Genomic DNA, 21,277 nt, shown 5'->3' on the forward strand with positions numbered 1-21,277 from the left:
CACCCTCCTCTGGCCAAAATCCTCAGTCCCCTCCTTCAACCTCAAATACTCTTTCGTCTAATCTCGATCACCTCTCAGTTACGTTTAACAATCAATACCCAACACCCCAATCCTCATTATTTACATCCCACATATCTTCTCTTGAACTTCTAAAATCTCAAACCTTTAATCATGAAAATGACCCACCGTTATCTCTTTTTGTCTCTCTCTCTTCGCCACCCAAGACAATGTTGCTGCAACCATCACCCACTAATTCTATCTTAACATATTTATCAATTGGGAAACCGAACTCTAGAGAGCTATGTGTGTACAAGACGACGAATAGTTCTGATGGAATATTGGGGCCTTGTCCGGCTCCAAGTTGGTTAATATCTTTGGTACCAAATGTATGTAATGCTGATCGAATTACATCTAATTGGATTAATCAAGAAGCTCTCCGTCTAATTCAATTATGATCTCGTTCAGGTATTGACTTTTCCTCTTCACCCCTGTTATCCAAATCTATTGTCCAATCTCTCTTGGCCAGATATGGACCAATTGATAAATCAAGCTCCCCTTTCACTCAACCTCCTAAAACTTCTCAACCATCTGAAAATTTTTGCCTTATCAATCCTAGACCTACCTGACCATGACTCTGAAATTTTTTCGGAACCCCCAATTGCTTCATACAACCCAAACTCTGAAATTTTCTCTGAAGAAATTATCTCAGATATCCCCAGCCTTTTCGTTGTGACTCCTCTACCTGTTTGTGACAATGCCCCAACCAATTCAGAAATATGTGATGCAATTTTCACTCCTCCCTCAATCCATGAATCCTCACTTCCCCATTCCCCTCTACTTCCCCTGTATCCCCCACTTCTTCTACCCCTTCTTACTTGAATAAATTTCAACCAGTTCTGTCTAAAAAGCTACGAAGGGAATATCGACGACTCAACTTCAATACTCATTCTTCCTCTCTTGTGGACTTACCTTCAAGGTCTGCAAAAAATAAGGGACACAAGAGTTACAAATGAGTACCACAATCATGTCATGGAATACAAGGGGTTTGTGCTCCTCCTCAAAAATAGCGGCAGTCAAGCAAGTTCTACAGTTGCATAAACCATCAATTGTAGTTCTCCAAGAATCGAAAATGTCTACCTGCACAAATGTTGATATTGCAGAAATTTGTGGATCACGCTCGATGGGTTGGACTTTTCAACCATCTGTAGGTGCTTCCGGTGGAATCATCATAATCTGGAATCCTATTATAATCAAAGTTATCTCTTCATTGGAGGGTGAATATTCACTTTCAGTTGAATGTAGATTTGTGGCTACTAACTTTCATTGGTTCTTCACAGGAGTATACGGTCCAACCAAGGTGTCTGAAAGAAAGTTTTTGTGGCGTGTACTACATTACATCAGAGGCCTATGGGAAATTCCTTGGGTTATCGGGGGCGACTTTAATGTCATTCGGCGAATTGAAGAAAGAAATACTTCAAGAGGTATTACTGATAGCATGAGAAAATTCTCCCGGTTCATCTCTATTCATGCTTTTATCGACCCTCCTCTTAAAGGGTCCAAGTTCACTTTGTCGAATTGCCAAGCATCTCCAGTTCTGTCGCGAATTGATAGATTTATCTTCTCAACTGATTTTGAAGCCAAGTTCCCATTTGTCTCTCAATTGGCTAAAACAAGGCCGACCTCGGATCACATCCCAATTGTTTTGGACCTAGCTGAACCCTCATGGGGACCATCACCATTTCGGCTAGAGATTATGTGGTTTAATCACCCATCTTTCCTGGAGAATATTAACGCTTGGTGGTCCTCCTTCACCTTTCACGGATCATCCAGTACCATCTTTTGGAACAAGCTTCAATCCTTAAAGCACAAAATCAAGCTATGGAACAAGACTGAATTCGGTCTTCTGGATCATAAAATTCAAGAGTGTCTTCACACTATCAACACACTTGATGGTATTGAAGCTCATATGGGGTCCCTCCCAACAGAAAAATTCATTGAAAGAGCTGAAGCCAAAATAAAATTTGAAGATGTTGCAGTTCAAAAGGAAATCTCAATGAAGCAAAAGTCTCGCAATGAATGGTTAAGAGCTGGTGACCGTAATACCCCGGTTTTTCACAAGACAGCGTCCGATAGAAGAAGAGCAAATCGGATTAAGAAGATATTCATCGATGGAGTACTTGTAACCGATAAAGATTCAATTGTTGATCATATCACAAATTTATACTCCAACTTATTCTCTGAAGAGTTCCCTCACAAGCCAAGAATTGGTGACGTACATCTACATCAATTTCCCGAAGTAGATGCAATTAATCTGGAATCACCAATCACGGAAAATGAGATCTTACATTCCTTAAAAAGCTTGGTAAATGATAAGGCCCAGGCCCGGACGGTTTCCCTATAATCTTCTTTCAAAAATGTTGGTCTTTTATCAAACAAGATTTCATGGATATGGTTCATGAATTCTCGAGTACTAGCTACATGGATACGAGGCACAACTACACATTCATAAAATTGATCCCAAAGAAGAATCATGTGGAGACAGTCAAAGATTTAGGCCTATTAGCCTTCTTTCCAGTGCATACAAATTCATCGCGAAGGTATTATCATCTCGTCTGCAACCATTAATGACTCAATTAGTTGATCCAAGTCAATCTGGCTTCATAGCTGAAAGACAAATCATCGACGAAATTTTAATTGCGAATGAACTGGTGGATTCTCGAATCCAGGATAAAGCCCCTGGACTAATTTGCAAGGTGGATTTAGAAAAAGCGTTCGATAGAGTGAGCTGGTCTTTTCTTGAGGATGTACTACGTAAAATGGGCTTTAAAGAAAAATGGTTAAATTGGCTGAGATACTGATATGGCTCCCCAACTTTATCAATCCTCCTAAATGGCTCTCCTTTTGGAAATTTCACGGCTTCTCGCGGGCTACGACAAGGATACCCACTCTCCCCTCTTCTTTTTGTTCTAGCCATGGAAGGTCTCTCGAGGATAATTGACAAGGCTGCAGACATTGGACTATTTAGTGGATTTTCGGTGAAACCAGGATCCCCTCCTATTTTGCATCTACACTATGCTGACGACTCGGTATTCTTCATCAACCCCTCATGGGAGGAATTATGCAATCTAATGAGCATACTTAAATGCATTGAAGCAGTCTCTGGACTTCGAGTAAATCCTTCGAAAACCAAGTTAATTCAAGTGGGTAAAGTTCCAGACTTGCATCAGTGGGCTGCTAATATTGGATGCACAACTGAAGCCCTTCCTTTCATGTACCTGAGAATCCCTCTTGGGTCTAAATCAAAAGCAAAGACACTTTGGGACCCTGTTGTTGAAAAATTTGACTCAATGCTGGCCTCGTGGATGAAAGGTTTTATCACAAGGGCTGGGAGAATCACGGTAGTTAAATCTGTGCTCTCCAGTCTCGTTATATTCTACTTCTCTGTGTTCCTTGCTCCAGTTGCAGTAATAAAGTCATTGGATAAGATCATGCGAAACTTTATATGGGATAGTGGCGGAACTAAGCAGATACACTTGGTTAACTGGGAGGAATTGTGCAAGCCTCTTAAACTAGGTGGGTTAGGAATAAAAAGTTTAAGGATGATGAACAAAGCTCTGCTAGCAAAATGGGTTTGGAGATTTGGTGAAGAGTCGCATTCTCTTTGGCATCGTATTATTCGAGACAAGTATGGCGGACCTCAATCCGTATGGACTCCCCAGATTCCTTCTTCTCCTTACGGCTGTTCCGTGTGGAAACATATCACCTCTCATGCACATCTGGTAACATCTCTGTCCAAGATATCTATTGGCGATGGCTGCACAATCTCATTTTGGCTTGATAACTGGGGTTCTGTTGAATGCTTGAAAGACATGTTTCCTGCCTTATACAAAATTGCTGGACTGAAACAAGGTTTCTTCAAAGATCATGTATCTCCAGATGGCTCCAGCTGGTCTTTTCACTGGCCTCTATGTTGACAGTCATTGGTGACTCTCCACCACAACTCTCGGATCATCACGACAGTAGAACTTGGAGGCCTACACCTACAAGTAATTTTTCCATCAAATCCACCTACAACTCCTTAATGGAACTTGTTCAATCCCCACTAGTTCCTAATTTCCCTTACAAGACAATATGGAATCCTCATGTTCCCCCGAAAATCAACCTATTCTTTTGGACTGCATCCCTTTCTAAAATTAGCACTCAAGACTCTCTTCAGCGAAGGAACTTCAAACTAGCCAGTCGATGCCCTCTTTGTCTCTCTCATTGTGAATTCACTGAACACTTGCTCTTGAGTTGTCAATTTGCTTGCAAGGTATGGTCTCTTATCCTCCCTAGCCATTCTTCTTGGATTCCACCACTATCAATTCTGCAATTGGCGCAAACCTGGTCAAGTAACACCATCACAGGACCTGCTAAACTGATTTGGGACTTGGTTCCTGCCGCCGTTCTCTGGGAAATTTGGAATGAGCGTAACACAAGAATTTTTCAGGAAAAATCCCAGTCATACTTTCAAGTAAGTGTCGAAGTCAAAGCGTCTCTTCCTGCATGGAGTTTAGCCTTCAAAAGAAACTATAACTTCAGGTTATCCCACTACATCTTTTCTTGGGATAACATTTTCGTTAACACATAGTTGTAATACTTTTGTTCCTCTCCATCCCATTTTGGTTGGAATGTATCCCATTGTTATCTCTTTTCGTTTTCCAGTTTCCCTTTATGCTTGTATCTTATACTTGTAATTCTTTCTCCTCTTTTTAATAAAATCCTCCTTTCTCGATCAAAAAAAAAAGAAAATTATTGACACATGAAATGAAGGGAATGGTTTGGTCTCATAGGTGTTACAAAATTTTAAGCTTTGTGAATTATCTGTTGTTGAGAACTCCTGATGCTCTTGTGTAAATTTTTTAACCAAAGATTACAACTTTGATCCGAAGTTTTCTCTAAGAATGTTGATCAATAGTGGAATGGTAACTGCAATATTTCTTCCACTTTCAGAATGGTTAATGCAGTTAATTTTGTTTTCTTATTGCTGATCAATTTATGCATTGTCTTTTCTCTCTCTTCATTTGTTGTAGGATACTATCACATAATCTCGCAAAGACTGCTAGAGTTAAGGGGACTACTTGATTTGGCTACAAGTTGAACTATTATATATACTCGCCGATGCATATGATGAATTGGCAGGTAAATCCTTCAATAAAAGATTTCCAAGCTAATTCAAATCAATGAATTTTATTTACTCCTCAATAGAATGTTTACTCCTATGAACAAATATATTTATGCACATGAATAAATATATGAATGGGTTTAGTTGATATTTTTCGTATTTATTTTGCAGAACAATTGCAAAGACCTCGCTGCTGGGAAATGTAGAAATTCAACTTTATGAAAGGACATGCTATGCTGAGATATGGTAAGTTTCATTTTCTTTTTCTTTACTGTTTACATGTGACTTTTGGATGCGATGTGTAATACCTTTATAAGTTTATACCGACGGATTTCCCACCTGCCTAAAAAGTTTACTATAAAGGGAATTCCAATCCTAGAGTTGGCAGTTTTACTAGAGTTGGTTTGTTCCTTGGCTCTCTATACTCTGAGAACTCTAACCTTAGGATATGTTCTTTTGTCTTTTTTTATTTATATATTTTGATTTGTTTTATTTGATTTCTCTTCATCTGCCTTTGCGTTTTTTATTTATTGCAGGATTTGATGTTTAATCACAGACCTATTATCGAGTACATGGATTCTGATTCAGAAACGCCTGTGATGGTACCAAATTATTTGTTGGTATAAAGGTGTTTATGCGTATTCTTCTTCCGACTTATTCCTATTTGGTTATTCTTTTGTGCTATTTAATTCCAGGTTGATTTCCTGAAACCTCACTAATCCCGTCACAATGTCATCTGTTCAACCTGCAATCTGAGTCTGCCACTTGTACGTGAAATTGTTGAAATTTAGGCGGTGCAGATGAACTAAATAATTCTGATGATTGGTTATGGGCTTTTGATTCCTTAGCATACTCACCAGAGTGGATGATTTACGGGTCTAATGCGGAAGGAAAGGGTAAGAAAAGCAGAAATAACTCTTAGGTACTTTATATGAAAAAAAAATCAGTGTATAATTTCTTGGCTTTGTTTAGACCAAGCGGTTAATATAGTTTCTTGGTTTTGTTTTGTAGGAGCATCATTGTATGAGTCTATTAGCAAGTATATAATTAGTCAAACGTCCCATTAATGATTCAATTAGACAGAATAATACATTTTATATTAGTTTTTTTTTTTTGACTGATTCGGTGGCTATTCTAGTATGCAATGTGTTGTATGTATGTAATTTCCTGTTTTCATTGAATGAGTTGAAATACTGTTTATACTGTTTGGAGTAAACCAATGGCGTTCTGGAAAAGACTGGTGCAAAACAAAACATGAGTGTGGTTGCAGATGAGACGAGACACCAGAATTATGACTGAACCAGTGGAGTTGTACTTCCAATATAGAATGACAGAAACACGATTCTCTTGGCTAACAACTCCTTTGTGGATACCGCAGGAAGCTTCAAATAACAACTCCTTTGTTGATCACAACGGACTTAAGTTGCCTAAGGTTGAGTGTCAATTTAAATTGTTTGAAGAATCCGGAAATGCATAAATGAACTTGATAGTACCCCTTTTTTTATTCAAGTATACGCACTTTAGGGTTGCTGTGTCGGACCAAACTGTACAGACGTAAAGGAGAGGTTGAATCGGGGCCGTAAGGTCTGCAAATGCACCATCCTGTCAACGATAACTTAGTGTGAAAGATGAAGAAATAGATTAAAAAAACATTGATTTGAGTATACAAAACGGGGCTACAAAAAGAAATACTCCATCCGTTTTTGGAAAAGTGTTATTTTCACCTTTTTAATTTAGCCTAAAAATATGCCAAACTGAAAAAGTGAAAGTAACACTTTTCCGGAAATGGAAATAGTATTAACATGCAATAACTTGTGAAAATCCAATGCAATAACATATTATGAAATTAGCCTAAGTGTATCATGTAGACTGCAAAAAAAAAAAAAAAAAATGAAATTCAAATATAAGAAAAATAAATGTTGATTTCTTCGTGTAAAGCACATATCAGGACCTCAGTTATTACCTTGATTGATTTCTTCGATGGATTTTCTACTAACCCCACTTGGAAAAATATGGTGGAACAGTGGAAACAATTTACTGATGTTAAGAAGAACCCCAAAGGCCAAAGCAAAAATCTTAGTATCCATGATAATGTGTATCGTAAAACCACCCGCACAAAAAGGATACCCTCAATTAGGTTCTCTAATATCAGCAACCCCTTTTCAGTTTTTACAAACACCAAACTATACCCAAAGCATGGAAAAAGTACATACCCACATATTTACTATCATCAATAATATCTACTGATATGATCACCAAAGATGGTGTGGTTTGATATTGATTTGAGATGTCATTTCGTATGTTCTCCGAGCAAAATCTATAAATTCGAAAAGAAAATTCATCAGAAACCTGATTGAAAAATAGGATTAATAGATACAGTGCAAACCTAATTTTTTAAAAATGTTTGGGAAAATTAACATTAAGAAGGCCAAACCCAAAACCACAACATATGTAATGAATGATTTGTATAAAATTTGGGAAAGTTATCATTAGGAAGGGCAAACCAAAGACCACGACACAAATTTTTTATAAGAATCGAAACCGTAAATTCAACAAATTTTGCATGAATGAAACCCAAAATAATAACCAAATCGAAAATGGATGTAAAACGAAATTGGAAGCGGAAGGAAGAATATTTACATGTTCTATTAGAACTGATGTTGATCTCGATTGGGATTAGCCATTTTATAGAGAGAATACTAAAGGATGAGCGTGTTTTTTTTTTCTGAGTAGCAGCCAAAATTTAGAATACCTTGATTGGGAATACCTTCTGTTATTGCAAAGAGAAGAGAATAAGAAGACATCGATGGTTTATGATACATTATGGAATAGGGAAATTAAGAGGAAAAACATTACTCAGGAATACGATGAGATTGCTATTAATCGGAACATGAACGAAAATCAAATGAAAGGCGTCTAGCTGGGCCGTTACAAACGATGAAAACCCAATTTATGGTTCGCTTTTAAGAAACCGAATTAGCCTGTGACGTGAAGGATCCTGCTAGCCATTGGATTAACCAAATCAAATACGTTATTCTAGGAGGGGAGAGAAAATCACATCCAGTAGTTAGAAAATCCAATATATCCTGACCGCTGGGTGATTCACCAATCACTACTGTTGTGTAAGCATTGATTGATGGATTACTCAATTCTTGCGTTTAATAAGTGTGTCCCTGGTTCCAACTCTTGCGTTTAATAGTTTGGTCGTCTTTCCATAAAAGGCATTCCTCGTAAATTTTGATCGTCCATTTGAAAACTCCGTCTGGATGATTCCGACCGCCAGATCAGGGCCTCTGTTAAATCCTGTCTGTTTAACGACTCTCAAATCTCAAAGTCGAAGTACACATTTTTTTAATTAACTCAACGTCAGTTTATTCCAAAAATAAAAAAAAAAACCTGCATTGCAATCCTCTAAATCAAACACATTGCAAAAGAAGAAGAAAGGTGAGGTGGTCTGGATGCTGGTGCCTCTTACACTTTAGAAAAGAGGGTACTGAAACCCTGATTTTAGAATACTGAAAACATCAACAACAAAAAATCGAAGTTCAAAACAGAGAAACAAAAATCTAAGGTTGTGCGTGAGCGAGGGAAAGGGATCAGAGGGGAGAGAAGAGAATCATATCGGAAAAAAAAACAAAAACAAAGGATCGGTGGAGAAAAACAGCTTTTAAATGACTCACATAAAAAACAACGACTCTGATTTTCTCATATATCCAATCGACGTACATAGTCCACCCCGAGTATCAGCGCAAGACCACACATCACTGATGGGTGCCTAATAATGTATATGTTTAGATCATTTTGCTGTTTTTTATCACATCTCAAATTCTTTTATATCCTATTTTATGTCAAATTATGCATTTTGCATCTTCCGGAATCAATAATCTTAATTGTTGTAAATATTGATATTTTGTGTTTGTTTTGTATTCGTAGGATTGATAAAATTAGAAAGATACATAAAGTGAGCAGGTGGTAGAAGACTATAGTGGCAGAGGCATTATGGAAAGTGGAATCATTTGCACTAAATGGTGGGTGGCTGGGAAATGGAAGGAAAATCAATGCGCTAAAGCTTAAGCCAAGTGTTGTTGAGATTTTATCCCAAAAGAGGCCCAACCAATTTATCTCTTGTCCCTAAAAGAGGTAATCCGGTCCAACACCCTGGTGAATCCTTACTCTTTACCAAATTCCAAGATCAGAAACATTTCCTTTTGTTCTCTCTAACACCAACGACCATGTTCTTCTCATTTCAACTTCTCTGCAAAACCCATCCCTCTCTACTGTGTACTCCCCTATTCCTCCCAACATCTCTCCCTCCACGAGCTATTTTTATCTTCTTTCTAAACCTATTTCTCCCTCACTCGTCAAATCATCTATGCTGTCACCCTCTTCACAATAACCTAGTAATAGGTAGGGTGGCTTAGTTTCACTGCAAGTGAAAAGAATTGTTGATTGATGTTCTCTGCAAACACCATATTGGCGACAACAAAAAATAACTGAAGATATGGTTCTCTGAATTTGCATGGTGAGTGGTAGAAAGTGGTCTGCCATTTGTACCCTAATTTTATATGTATTTTTTGGTTGTCAGTAGAATTTAATATTTGGGAGAAGTTTTGCATAAACGGAGGTTAGGGTTGTGCTTCAAAGGAATGCCCGGAATAGCCGGTGTAAGTTGTAGTAGTAATGTTTAGGTTTTAATTTCAATCTTTTTATGTTCTAAAAATCTCAGGACCGGCTCCGCAAGCGATACATGATCCCTTGTTAGCAATCCATTCCTGCATATTGACATTAGCAATTCCACGTATTCGATAAGAGTGATCATGTATCTTCTAAGCAATGACCACCACAACGCAAGACAAAATTCTTATTCGTATTTAGCTTATTCATTGTAAGCTAAATACAATGAATACACCGCACTGCAAGGTGGTTTCCCAATATCTACGTATTTACGTTTCCCTTCATTTTCGAAGAAAATCTAGTGAGTTTTGCCTTCCAAATTGGCTTTTTACGGGGACATTTGGTGGTGATATGGTTCAGGAGACCAATTATTTGTGCGCTCGAGACTAACAACCCATACGATTTCTGTTGCAAAACCAAGCTTACATCTAACAGTCTAACACGCACGTCCATGAGTGAGCAAATGCCCTTCAACTAACACGGACCATATCAGTTTTGATGAAACCTGGTTTAAGGCATACTCAAATGTCATACAAAAATCATTTTCCTATCTAGGGTGGGTATGTAAGGAATATCCTAGTAATGGGTAGATTACTAACTTACCCTTAATTAATTTAAATCACTTAAATACCTTTTATCTAAATTTAAAACATAAGCCTAAACTGACAAAAAAAAATAAAAATCATTTTCACTCTTAACCTAATTTAATCATTAACCAAACCCGTTGATTTTATTTTTCGTTGGTAATTAATTTTTGATTCATAAAATTGATTAACACAAGTATAAGGGAATCGTGTAAAGCGTTGCACAAAGATATTTAGCTTCAGATTTATATATTGGAACCCAGATTTTTGTTCTTCATTTTCTTATGTCTCATAACAACAGTTCGGTTGATATTGGAACCCAGATTCATATTAATTAATCATGAATACGAAAGCTGAACTTCACTTTGTTAAAAGACACTTACTTCGGCTGTTCAATTTTAAAAAACATAGGTCTGGCTGACAAGTTATCAGTCGAACCATTCATCTGGTAAGTAGATCCAGGTTGTAAAAATTCAATTTTTTTTTAAGAATTCAACCAAATAAATGGAGATTAATATCGTCTATAAGCATACCCGTGAATCTGATTTGAACCACACATTTTGGTCACTTCAAATCACTAAATTCTCAAAACCCAAATTTTTTCTCACTTCTTCTTCTACCACTCAAAACCCCCCAACTCTCTCACATAAATCAGATTTCTCCACTAATTTACCACTAACAATTTAATTTTAATCAATCCTTAACATTCCTAATTAATCATTATCATTAAATCGAATCATAATCGTTAACATTAATCATGTAAGGGTAGTTATGTCATTATCAAAAATAGATAGATATGGGTAATGAGTTTTTTACCTAATAACTCTATTTTGGCACCATTAGGTGTGCCTCAAAATAGGTTCCTTTTCGATACAAAACTATACAACTACAAAGGCGGTATAACTGGTTGTTGGGTAACTTGGGAAAGTTGATCTTCTAAAGGGTTTCAGGTCGATCTTCTAAAAGTTCTTAGTTCTTAGAAGAAATTTTTTAAGTTATTTGGTATATTGTGGTTGATTATGGTACTTATATATCATGGTGCCTTACACCTTATCTGTTTGGATTCAAATTAGTATCTAACTCGCTCTGAATTAGATGTCATATCGTACTTGTTGGGCACATATTTGACTAGACTCGGAAAAATAAAATAAAAAGAAATTATGTGATAAACTAATTGCTAGTTCAATGAGAATGTAAAATTAACTTTCCTATTTAGGGGCACACTCATTTTTTTTATCTTTGTTCGCATGACATCCATCTTTTTTTTGTTTGTTCGTTTAATTTTTAATGTGTAAATAAAACAAATTAAGAAATATTAAAAATGGATAAGCAAACAACAAAGAACCCTCACCAGTACGCCACAACCTAACACACACAACTACGGTGGATCAACTAATAACTAGATATTCTTCAAAATCAGCTGATAAATCTAGACAATCTGAAATAATGTTTATTGTTGTCCATTTTATTGAATTTAAGTTATCATTAATATCTCTAATAACATTACAACAATCTCCTTCTAGATGAATCTTTCTAACTCCTTTTTCTTTGTGTCAAAGTTATCACCTGCATGAGTGCAAAAGCTTCAGCTTGCTCAGGGAATAATGCTTTTGAATGTCGGCATCTACCTCCATCACAGTTACCTGAAAAATCACGCATTATCAGTCCTATTCCAACATCTTAAGTTAACTCGGTAAATGAAGAATCAAAGTTAACTTTAATATAATTATTTTCAAGACATTTCCGTTCCTCGACATACTCATTTGGTGCAGAAACTTGTCATGGTTTCCAATAGTTACTCTGTGCCAAGTAGAGTGTTCTGTTTGGATGTTATGACCAACTTGAGAACATGTCAATTGGATATTATCAATGACTATATTACATCAAGATTTTCAAATGTTCCATAAGACAAAAGCATACCAATCCAATATGTGTTCACTTATTATGTGTTGAGAATTACTTACCTTAGAACATGTTAGCAATCCATTCCTGCATATTGACATTAGCAATTTCAGGTAAAAAACTAGCATCAACAGTTGAACAAATAGTTTTTGCAAACTCACAATCAGTGAACAAATGTTGCATTGATTCTTCAAAAGTACTACAATGAGGACATTGATTATTAAAGTAATGGAAAAATCTATCCATCCTATCATTAGTGGGTAGGAAATTACTAATACATTTCCACAAAAAAAAATTAGAATAGTTTGTGGCAGTTTTGTTTTCCAGAACACCTTCCAGTTCACTATTGTTATGGAGATAAATTCATTTGCAGCATTAATATCATTCAAAATTGCTTTGCAAGAACTTTTGATACTAAACTCCCCATTTGATCTAGGTTGTCATATAATATGGTCAGTACCATGTATAGGAATCCTAATATGTTTCTGTTAACAATGACATCACCAAAAAGGCTGTGAAGCATATAAACATTACAAGTTTTACTATCACTATCTATCAACTGAGGCACATGTTTTATATTAGATGAAAAAAAGTGATTGTTAACAATGGTTTATGTTAGAGCAGTGCTCGGTTGAATTCTCATGCGTTGCTATCTCAATCATGTTTGTCAATGTTAGTGATCAAAACTATAAGTCTTGATTTCTATCCTATTTATAGATGTCTCAGACTAGGACATAGATTGTGTAGTTGAGATTAGACTTCACGAAGTTCATCATTTGAAGATGAAGAACTACTAAAGGAATCTTGTGAAACTTCATCAACAAAAAGTATGTGGAGACTTAAACTCATCTATCACTTGGAAAGTCTATTTCTATTATCTCCTATGTTGAGACATAAGTCAAATTACGATATAGTTTTCTATATACACAATTGAGATTTCGAGCTGAGTATATCTCGCTTACATGTTTCTTGAAATATATGTTGGTAAGCTTTCGCTTCGACCAAGTTCATCTTATATCATGAGAAAATTGTCGAGTAACATCTTACATGGTTTGTGTGATACAATCATTTGGTGTAGACTTGGAATGTTTCGATAATGATTATTTCAATACCTTGAATATTGCTTTGATACTAATAGTGTGTGAAAACGTCTATTGTCATTTGGTGGGCCCGGGAAAGCGTGAAAATTGAAGCGAAATGAAAACGGGCCTACAGTAATACCGCAAGTGCACGGTCGTCGGTTATAGCTCGTGCAAGTACGGGTCGATCCACAGAGACTGGGTGTGTTTTGGAGTGTGTAGCTGTTTTGGGCTCCTAAATTGTTGTTGGTTAACTATGAAGCCTTTTGGGCTTTGGGCTTAGGGTACCTTTGGATTATAGGCTTGTTTGATAATGAAGTGAACTGAGCTTGGGCTCAGTTGGTCTTGAAGTGCACTAGGCTTGGCCTTTGAAGTTCACTGGGCTTTGGATATGGTTTGAACCTGGGCTGTATTGAACTGGGCTTGTGATGAACTGGGTTTGGAGCAGTAGCAGCAAACAAGGCTGGGCCTGGCAGGAGCAAAGCAAGGTTGGAGAAGTGAAGGCAACAGGAGCTGGGAGCAGCAACAGGATTGCTGGCAGGATTGCAGGGCAGTGGCCAAGGCAGCTGAGCAGAACTGGCAGCAAGGCCAGGGAAGGAGAGATGGCAGTGGAGAAAAACAAAAGTAACAAGGAAACAATGGAGGAAATGGAACAAACCAAGGCTGTTTTTAGCCAAGGGCAGTGGAGATGGTGAAGATAAGCTAACAATGAAGTAAAAAAAAGGAAAGAAAAAAAAACAAAGCCAAGGCAATGGCTTTAGGCATTCATCTAGAGTGGGAAGAGAACCAGCTTGCTCACAGTCACTAGTGAGCACTAGTTTCTCCCCACTGCTCAATCAACTCAATGCTCTAAGGCTCTAACCTAGCATTGACACACAACAGTAAACTAAGCCTAACATTTGAGCAAAGAAGAGTGATATTTACACTAACATAATACTAACAGTTATACTTAAACATGATCATAACCTCAAACAGTGACTAACAGTCTATCATTATCATAGCACAAGATTGAAATTGAAACTAAAATTAAAATCTAACATAACATGAAATTGAAATTAACCCTGACATGAAATTAAAACTAACCCTAACATGAAATTAAACCATAAAACGGGAATTTAAACATCACACATGGAATTAAAACATAACAATTGAAAGTGAAATTGAAAATTAAAACAAACCTAAATTGAAACTGGAACTAAATTGAATTAAAATTAAAATATCAAAACTGAAATTTAACCCTAATTGGTTACTTGGTTAATCCAAGAACAGTTTTCTTCAACACCCCAGCGCTCAATTTATAGTTCTACACATTTTCCCCCAATTTCCCCCAAAACAGTTGAGGCTGGGGTTTGAGATTACTCACCCAATTTGACACAACAACTCCAGTTTGATGTCGACCCATGCTTTGTATGGCTCTCCTGCTCCTTTCCATGCCTTCAATTTCTCATTCTCATCAACCTATTTCACCTACTTCACACCTAGGGCAGTGGCGTGAGAGGAGAAGAAATTGGTTGTTGATGGAGAAGTATAACTCGATAATGATGATGGGTTTAGCTGTGTAGGGGTGGTTAGGTGGTTATGGAGTAGGTGGTGGCGATGGCAGTGGCGAGGTGGTAGCAGGTGAGGTATGGTGGTGGTGGTAGGTCTGCAAATAGGGTGGAGAAGAAGGAGGAGGTCGATAGAATGGGAAGAAGGGGATGTTTGGCTAGGTTATAGGGTTCGGTCACTATGGTGTGTAGCGAGATCATCGAGTTCGATGTTCGGCGAAGCTGAGCGGTGGATGGTGGAATTTGGAAGGAATCGAACGGCGTCAAGGATACGGGATTAAGCGACCGTTGGATTGCGAGATACAACTAATTTAACGGCACCAGATGGAGTTAGGTGCTGTAGTGTGAAGCAGGAGCTTCAGACCTCGATGCACTGACGATGCTGCGACCATTGGATGTAGATGGATCCAATCTGACGGCTATAGGAGAATGGGCTTTGGGTCTTGTTATTAGGCTTGGGAGATAAGTTGGGCTTGGGATAATTCTGAGCCCATTTCTTCTTGTGAGAACAATCTCTTCCTTGTTAAGCCCATTGCTAGCCTTTTGGTCTTGTGCACAACATTCTTCGCGGCTTCCTTGCGTAATTTCTCCCGGCTTTTCACTATTTTTCTGCTCTTTTCCGCTCCGCAATTCATCCGAACTTTATTTATTACCTAAAAATGCGAAATTAATTAATGAAAATATTTATTCTTGAAAACAAAGAAAATACAGAATATGGGATAAAATATAGAATTAATGCGCAAAAGATGAGTTAAATGCCAATAAAAGGGTGCAAAGATATACAATATTTGATACTCATCAAATACCCCCAAACCTGAATTTTACTTGTCCTCAAGTAAAACAAAACTAAGGAAATCCTAACTATACCACTGTCGCTGGTATCTCGAATGCATTTAGCGTATGCACTAAGCCTTTTAAACCACTAAGTGTCCCTAGTGGACGAGTTGAAGTCTCGTGATGGTTTGCTTAGAACGTACCTACAAAGTTCTAGGTCAAAATATAAGCTCAGATTCCATCAAATGTGACATGTGCAAGTCAGTTAAGCTCACAGCAAAATGGAGATGTCAATCTAGCTATCAAGGCACAATCCTAGCACTGATAACAAAAAAAAGACATGTGATAAGAGTGTAAAGTGTATCTACACATGTGTAAAGAAAGATCTGAAGTTATGACTACTAATCACCAAGAGATAGTTTCTCAGGCTAAGAACCAAGGTCGAAATCTAGCTAGCTGTCCGGACTTTACGAGAATTGTGAATGAGTTGGAGGTATTTCACAATTACTCGCGTTGTACATCAATGGCATACACCCTCCTTGCTTATTACAATGAAACAACAAAATGACTCTTTACATGACTCTTATTTACATTGACTACTCTTTTTTTTTTTGGAACAAGAGAGATGGAATTGATAAATACTTGATTTTTTTTATTTTTTGATTTTTTTTTTTTCTGAATATACATCGTTTTTTTTTTTTTTTTTTTTTTTTTTTTTTTTTTTGAATAAGAAACACTTTTGATACATATACAAAAGGAAACAAAAGATTACATGACACTTTGCAAGAGGTAGCCCTTTTTGATGCACCCAGTTAAATTCGATGGTTGTCTTTCTTAATGTAACCTCCACCTTCTATCCCAACCAACCAAAGAACAAGCTAGTCAAGTTTCGTTCAGTATTCTAAAGTGATTGGCAATCGTAACTTCCTATCAAACACCTTGAAGATCGAGGCCATACATGTATTGGTAGATCGTGCGCGTGCAAATTTCTTATCACTATGTGAATTGTGCTAGAATCAGGGTGCCTAAATATCTAGACTAAGACTCCTAATAATACATATTTGCACAAGAGTCAACATTTCAAGGTAAATGAGCTCCATTTTTATGATTTTTCATTTTTTAATTTTTTTTTGAATTTTTTCGATTTTTTCAAAAGAAGAAGGAGTTCGTTTCAATTATGCATATTATCGTGGTATCTACTCTATACCCCCAAACCTAAACTAAACATTGTCCTCAATGTTTAAAAATATGGAAAGAATTAGAATGCAACATATGGAAAGGGACATGCTGAGTAGAGTAAAAGGAGAGAGAATACCCGATTTCGGCGAAAGCAAATTAAAACTCCGTTATCCAAGGCAAAACTCCAACATATTCGGAGTCACAATGGATGAGCACAAAATATACAAAAGGAATTTTAACTAACACATTATCTACAAGAAAATTTGGTTTTTAATGGGATTGGACTTTTTGGGAAAAATTGGTTTGTCGGGAGACATTTGGCTTTGATGGGAAAAAAAAAATTTTGGTTTTTTAGGGAAACATTTGGAAAACTTTGGTTTTTATGGGAGAAATTTTTGGTTTTTGAAATTGGGAGCAAGCCCACTGTTGGTCCTCTAATGGAATGGGAGGAAGGCTGCGGCCCACGAAACACTAAGTTTTAATTTTGAAAGTTTAATTTGGCCCAGTTGGTTAAGGCCCGACGTTTGTTTTAAAACTTTGGTTTCGAGGTCCACTCTTGAGTGGAAACAAGCCCACAATCGGTTACAAGCTCAGCTGGGTTTAAACCCAGAGTCCAAAATACAAGTCCAATGAAAGAATTTAAACAAGCCCACAAATTAAACAAACAAGCACACAAAAATTAATTACAAACCCAACAGAAAATAAAAAGCCCAAAAATTGGCTTTAATATTACAAGCCCACAATTAAAAATTGGAAGCTCACAATTCGGGTTTTCTTAAATGGGTTTACCTTTTTAGCACAGCCCAGCTGCTCTGATATTGTTGCAAAAACCCAGTTGGGCTTTGGTTCTTTTCCTTGGTGGCGTCCCAGCAGAGGAAAAAACTGGTTCAGAACAGCAGGTCCAACAGCAAATGAAGTGAAGCAGATGCAGATGCAAATGCTATGCAGTGAAATGCAAAAACAGCTAATAAAACTACAAGAAAAACACAGCACCAGTCCCCGGCAGCGGCGCCAAAAACTTGGTGGACCCGGGAAAGCGTATAAAATTGAAGCGAAATGAAAACGGGCCTACAGTAATACTGCAAGTGCACGGTCGTCGGTTGTAACTCGTGCAAGTACGGGTCGATCCACAGAGACTGGGTGTGTAGCTGTTTTGGGCTCCTAAATTGTTGTTGGTTAACTATGAAGCCTTTTGGGCTTTGGGCTTAGGGTACCTTTGGATTATAGGCTTGTTTGATAATGAAGTGAACTGAGCTTGAGCTCAGTTGGTCTTGAAGTGCACTAGGCTTGGCCTTTGAAGTTCACTGGGCTTTGGATATGGTTTGAACCTGGGCTGTATTGAACTGGGCTTGTGATGAATTGGGTTTGGAGCAGTAGCAGCAAACAAGGCTGGGCCTGGCAGGAGCACAGCAAGGCTGGAGAAGTGAAGGCAACAGGAGCTGGGAGCAGCAACAGGATTGCTGGCAGGATTGCAGGGCAGTGGCCAAGGCAGCTGAGCAGAACTGGCAGCAAGGCCAGGGAAGGAGAGATGGCAGTGGAGAAAAACAAAAGTAACAAGGAAACAATGGAGGAAATGGAACAAACCAAGGCTGTTTTTAGCCAAGGGCAGTGGAGATGGTGAAGATAAGCTGACAATGAAGTAAAAAAAAGGAAAGAAAAAAAAACAAAGCCAAGGCAATGGCTTTAGGCATTCATCTAGAGTGGGAAGAGAACCAGCTTGCTCACAGTCACTAGTGAGCACTAGTTTCTCCCCACTGCTCAATCAACTCAATGCTCTAAGGCTCTAACCTAGCATTGACACACAACAGTAAACTAAGCCTAACATTTGAGCAAAGAAGAGTGATATTTACACTAACATAATACTAACAGTTATACTTAAACATGATCATAACCTCAAACAGTGACTAACAGTCTATCATTATCATAGCACAAGATTGAAATTGAAACTAAAATTAAAATCTAACATAACATGAAATTGAAATTAACCCTGACATGAAATTAAAACTAACCCTAACATGAAATTAAACCATAAAACGGGAATTTAAACATCACACATGGAATTAAAACATAACAATTGAAAGTGAAATTGAAAATTAAAACAAACCTAAATTGAAACTGGAACTAAATTGAATTAAAATTAAAATATCAAAACTGAAATTTAACCCTAATTGGTTACTTGGTTAATCCAAGAACAGTTTTCTTCAACACCCCAGCGCTCAATTTATAGTTATACACATTTTCCCCCAATTTCCCCCAAAACAGTTGAGGCTAGGGTTTGAGATTACTCACCCAATTTGACACAACAACTCCAGTTTGATGTCGACCCATGCTTTGTATGGCTCTCCTGCTCCTTTCCATGCCTTCAATTTCTCATTCTCATCAACCTATTTCACCTACTTCACACCTAGGGCAGTGGCGTGAGAGGAGAAGAAATTGGTTGTTGATGGAGAAGTATAACTCGATAATGATGATGGGTTTAGCTGTGTAGGGGTGGTTAGGTGGTTATGGAGTAGGTGGTGGCGATGGCAGTGGCGAGGTGGTAGCAGGTGAGGTATGGTGGTGGTGGTAGGTCTGCAAATAGGGTGGAGAAGAAGGAGGAGGTCGATAGAATGGGAAGAAGGGGATGTTTGGCTAGGTTATAGGGTTCGGTCACTATGGTGTGTAGCGAGATCATCGAGTTCGATGTTCGGCGAAGCTGAGCGGTGGATGGTGGAATTTGGAAGGAATCGAACGGCGTCAAGGATACGGGATTAAGCGACCGTTGGATTGCGAGATACAAATAATTTAACGGCACCAGATGGAGTTAGGTGCTGTAGTGTGAAGCAGGAGCTTCAGACCTCGATGCACTGACGATGCTGCGACCATTGGATGTAGATGGATCCAATCTGACGGCTACAGGAGAATGGGCTTTGGGTCTTGTTATTAGGATTGGGAGATAAGTTGGGCTTGGGATAATTCTGAGCCCATTTCTTCTTGTGAGAACAATCTCTTCCTTGTTAAGCCCATTGCTAGCCTTTTGGTCTTGTGCACAACATTCTTCGCGGCTTCCTTGCGTAATTTCTCCCGGCTTTTCACTATTTTTCTGCTCTTTTCCGCTCCGCAATTCATCCGAACTTTATTTATTACCTAAAAATGCGAAATTAATTAATGAAAATATTTATTCTTGAAAACAAAGAAAATACAGAATATGGGATAAAATATAGAATTAATGCGCAAAAGATGAGTTAAATGCCAATAAAAGGGTGCAAAGATATACAATATTTGACACTCATCATCATCCTCTAATAATGTTTCAATGATTGAAATAAAGATTTTAGAATCTTGTAACCATCTTTGGATATAAGCATATTGTGTTTGCACATCAGTGTATAAGTCCAAAACCGGGAACCAAAAGTATGCATACTTGTGTGTGTACAAAATGGTTGAAGAAGACTGGATAAGTATGTGTACCCGTATGCATACTGGAGGAAGCTCACGTCTGTGAATTTCTGCTGAGTTTGAAAACCAAAGAAACTCATCCGGTTACCTAAATTACGCGTACCCATACGCATACTGTAGGAAAGTTCACGTCCCTGAATTTTTGCAGAGTTTGAAAACCAAACCAAACTAAAATCCGGTTACTTAAGCACGCATACCCGTACGCATACTTAAGTGGTTACTTTCTAAAATAGGTTGTGTACATGAACTTAAACACTTATTAATAAGGAATGCAATCTTTGAAAATTGTGGCTATAATGTTCATGTATTGATTCGAGTGAATCAAACCAATTTTGCTTCAATTGTGTTCTTGTATAATTCTATGAGAATATATCAATTGAACAACTCTTTAACTAGTTTAATTTGAGCCATTCGAACTGGTTATGGTTAATATGAATAAGGTTGATAGGAGAGTAATCATATGGCTAACCTCGGTTAACTATTTATGAACCAACATGGTGTACACGTTTGGGTAAGGTTACATAAACCTAAATGAGGGTACATTTTATTTGTGTGTAACAAGATAATTTCGTTCTAACGGTTGAAAGATATTAGCTTGGTTGAATCGGTTTTTTCATCTAACGGTGAATATTGAATGCTTTGTTACCAAGGTAACTTGGATTGCAAGCCATGATTTGAAAATTATATAAAGGAGAACTCTAGCAACTGGCAAAACTAATCCCCAAACCTCATGTGTATTACTAGTTGCATAATGATGAGTGCCAAATATTGTATATATTTATCCCTTTTTGTTGGCATTTAACTCATATGTTGTGCAATAATTCTACATTTTATCCCATATTCTGTATTTTCATTGTTTTCAAGAATAAATATTTTTCTTACTTAATTTTATATTTTTAGGTAATAAATAAAGTCTGGATGAATTGCGGAGCGGAA

General features: G+C 37.5%; 2 protein-coding genes across 2 annotated transcripts; both read left to right on the forward strand.

Annotated features, from left to right (window-relative positions):
• The first annotated feature begins 1,129 nt into the window (after nucleotides 1-1,129).
• On the forward strand, nucleotides 1,130-2,401 carry LOC113337196. Its single transcript, XM_026582899.1, has one exon. It carries the CDS (start codon nucleotides 1,130-1,132, stop codon nucleotides 2,399-2,401), a length of 1,272 nt encoding a protein of 423 aa, XP_026438684.1.
• A 1,680-nt stretch (nucleotides 2,402-4,081) lies between these two features.
• LOC113337198 lies at nucleotides 4,082-5,883 on the forward strand. Its single transcript, XM_026582900.1, has 3 exons — nucleotides 4,082-4,513; nucleotides 5,701-5,766; nucleotides 5,860-5,883. The coding sequence occupies exons 1-3, from the start codon at nucleotides 4,082-4,084 to the stop codon at nucleotides 5,881-5,883; spliced, it is 522 nt and encodes a 173-aa protein (XP_026438685.1).
• The last annotated feature ends 15,394 nt before the right edge of the window (nucleotides 5,884-21,277 follow it).

This window comes from Papaver somniferum, unplaced genomic scaffold, assembly GCF_003573695.1.
Source record: "Papaver somniferum cultivar HN1 unplaced genomic scaffold, ASM357369v1 unplaced-scaffold_158, whole genome shotgun sequence".
Classification (NCBI taxonomy): domain Eukaryota; kingdom Viridiplantae; phylum Streptophyta; class Magnoliopsida; order Ranunculales; family Papaveraceae; genus Papaver; species Papaver somniferum.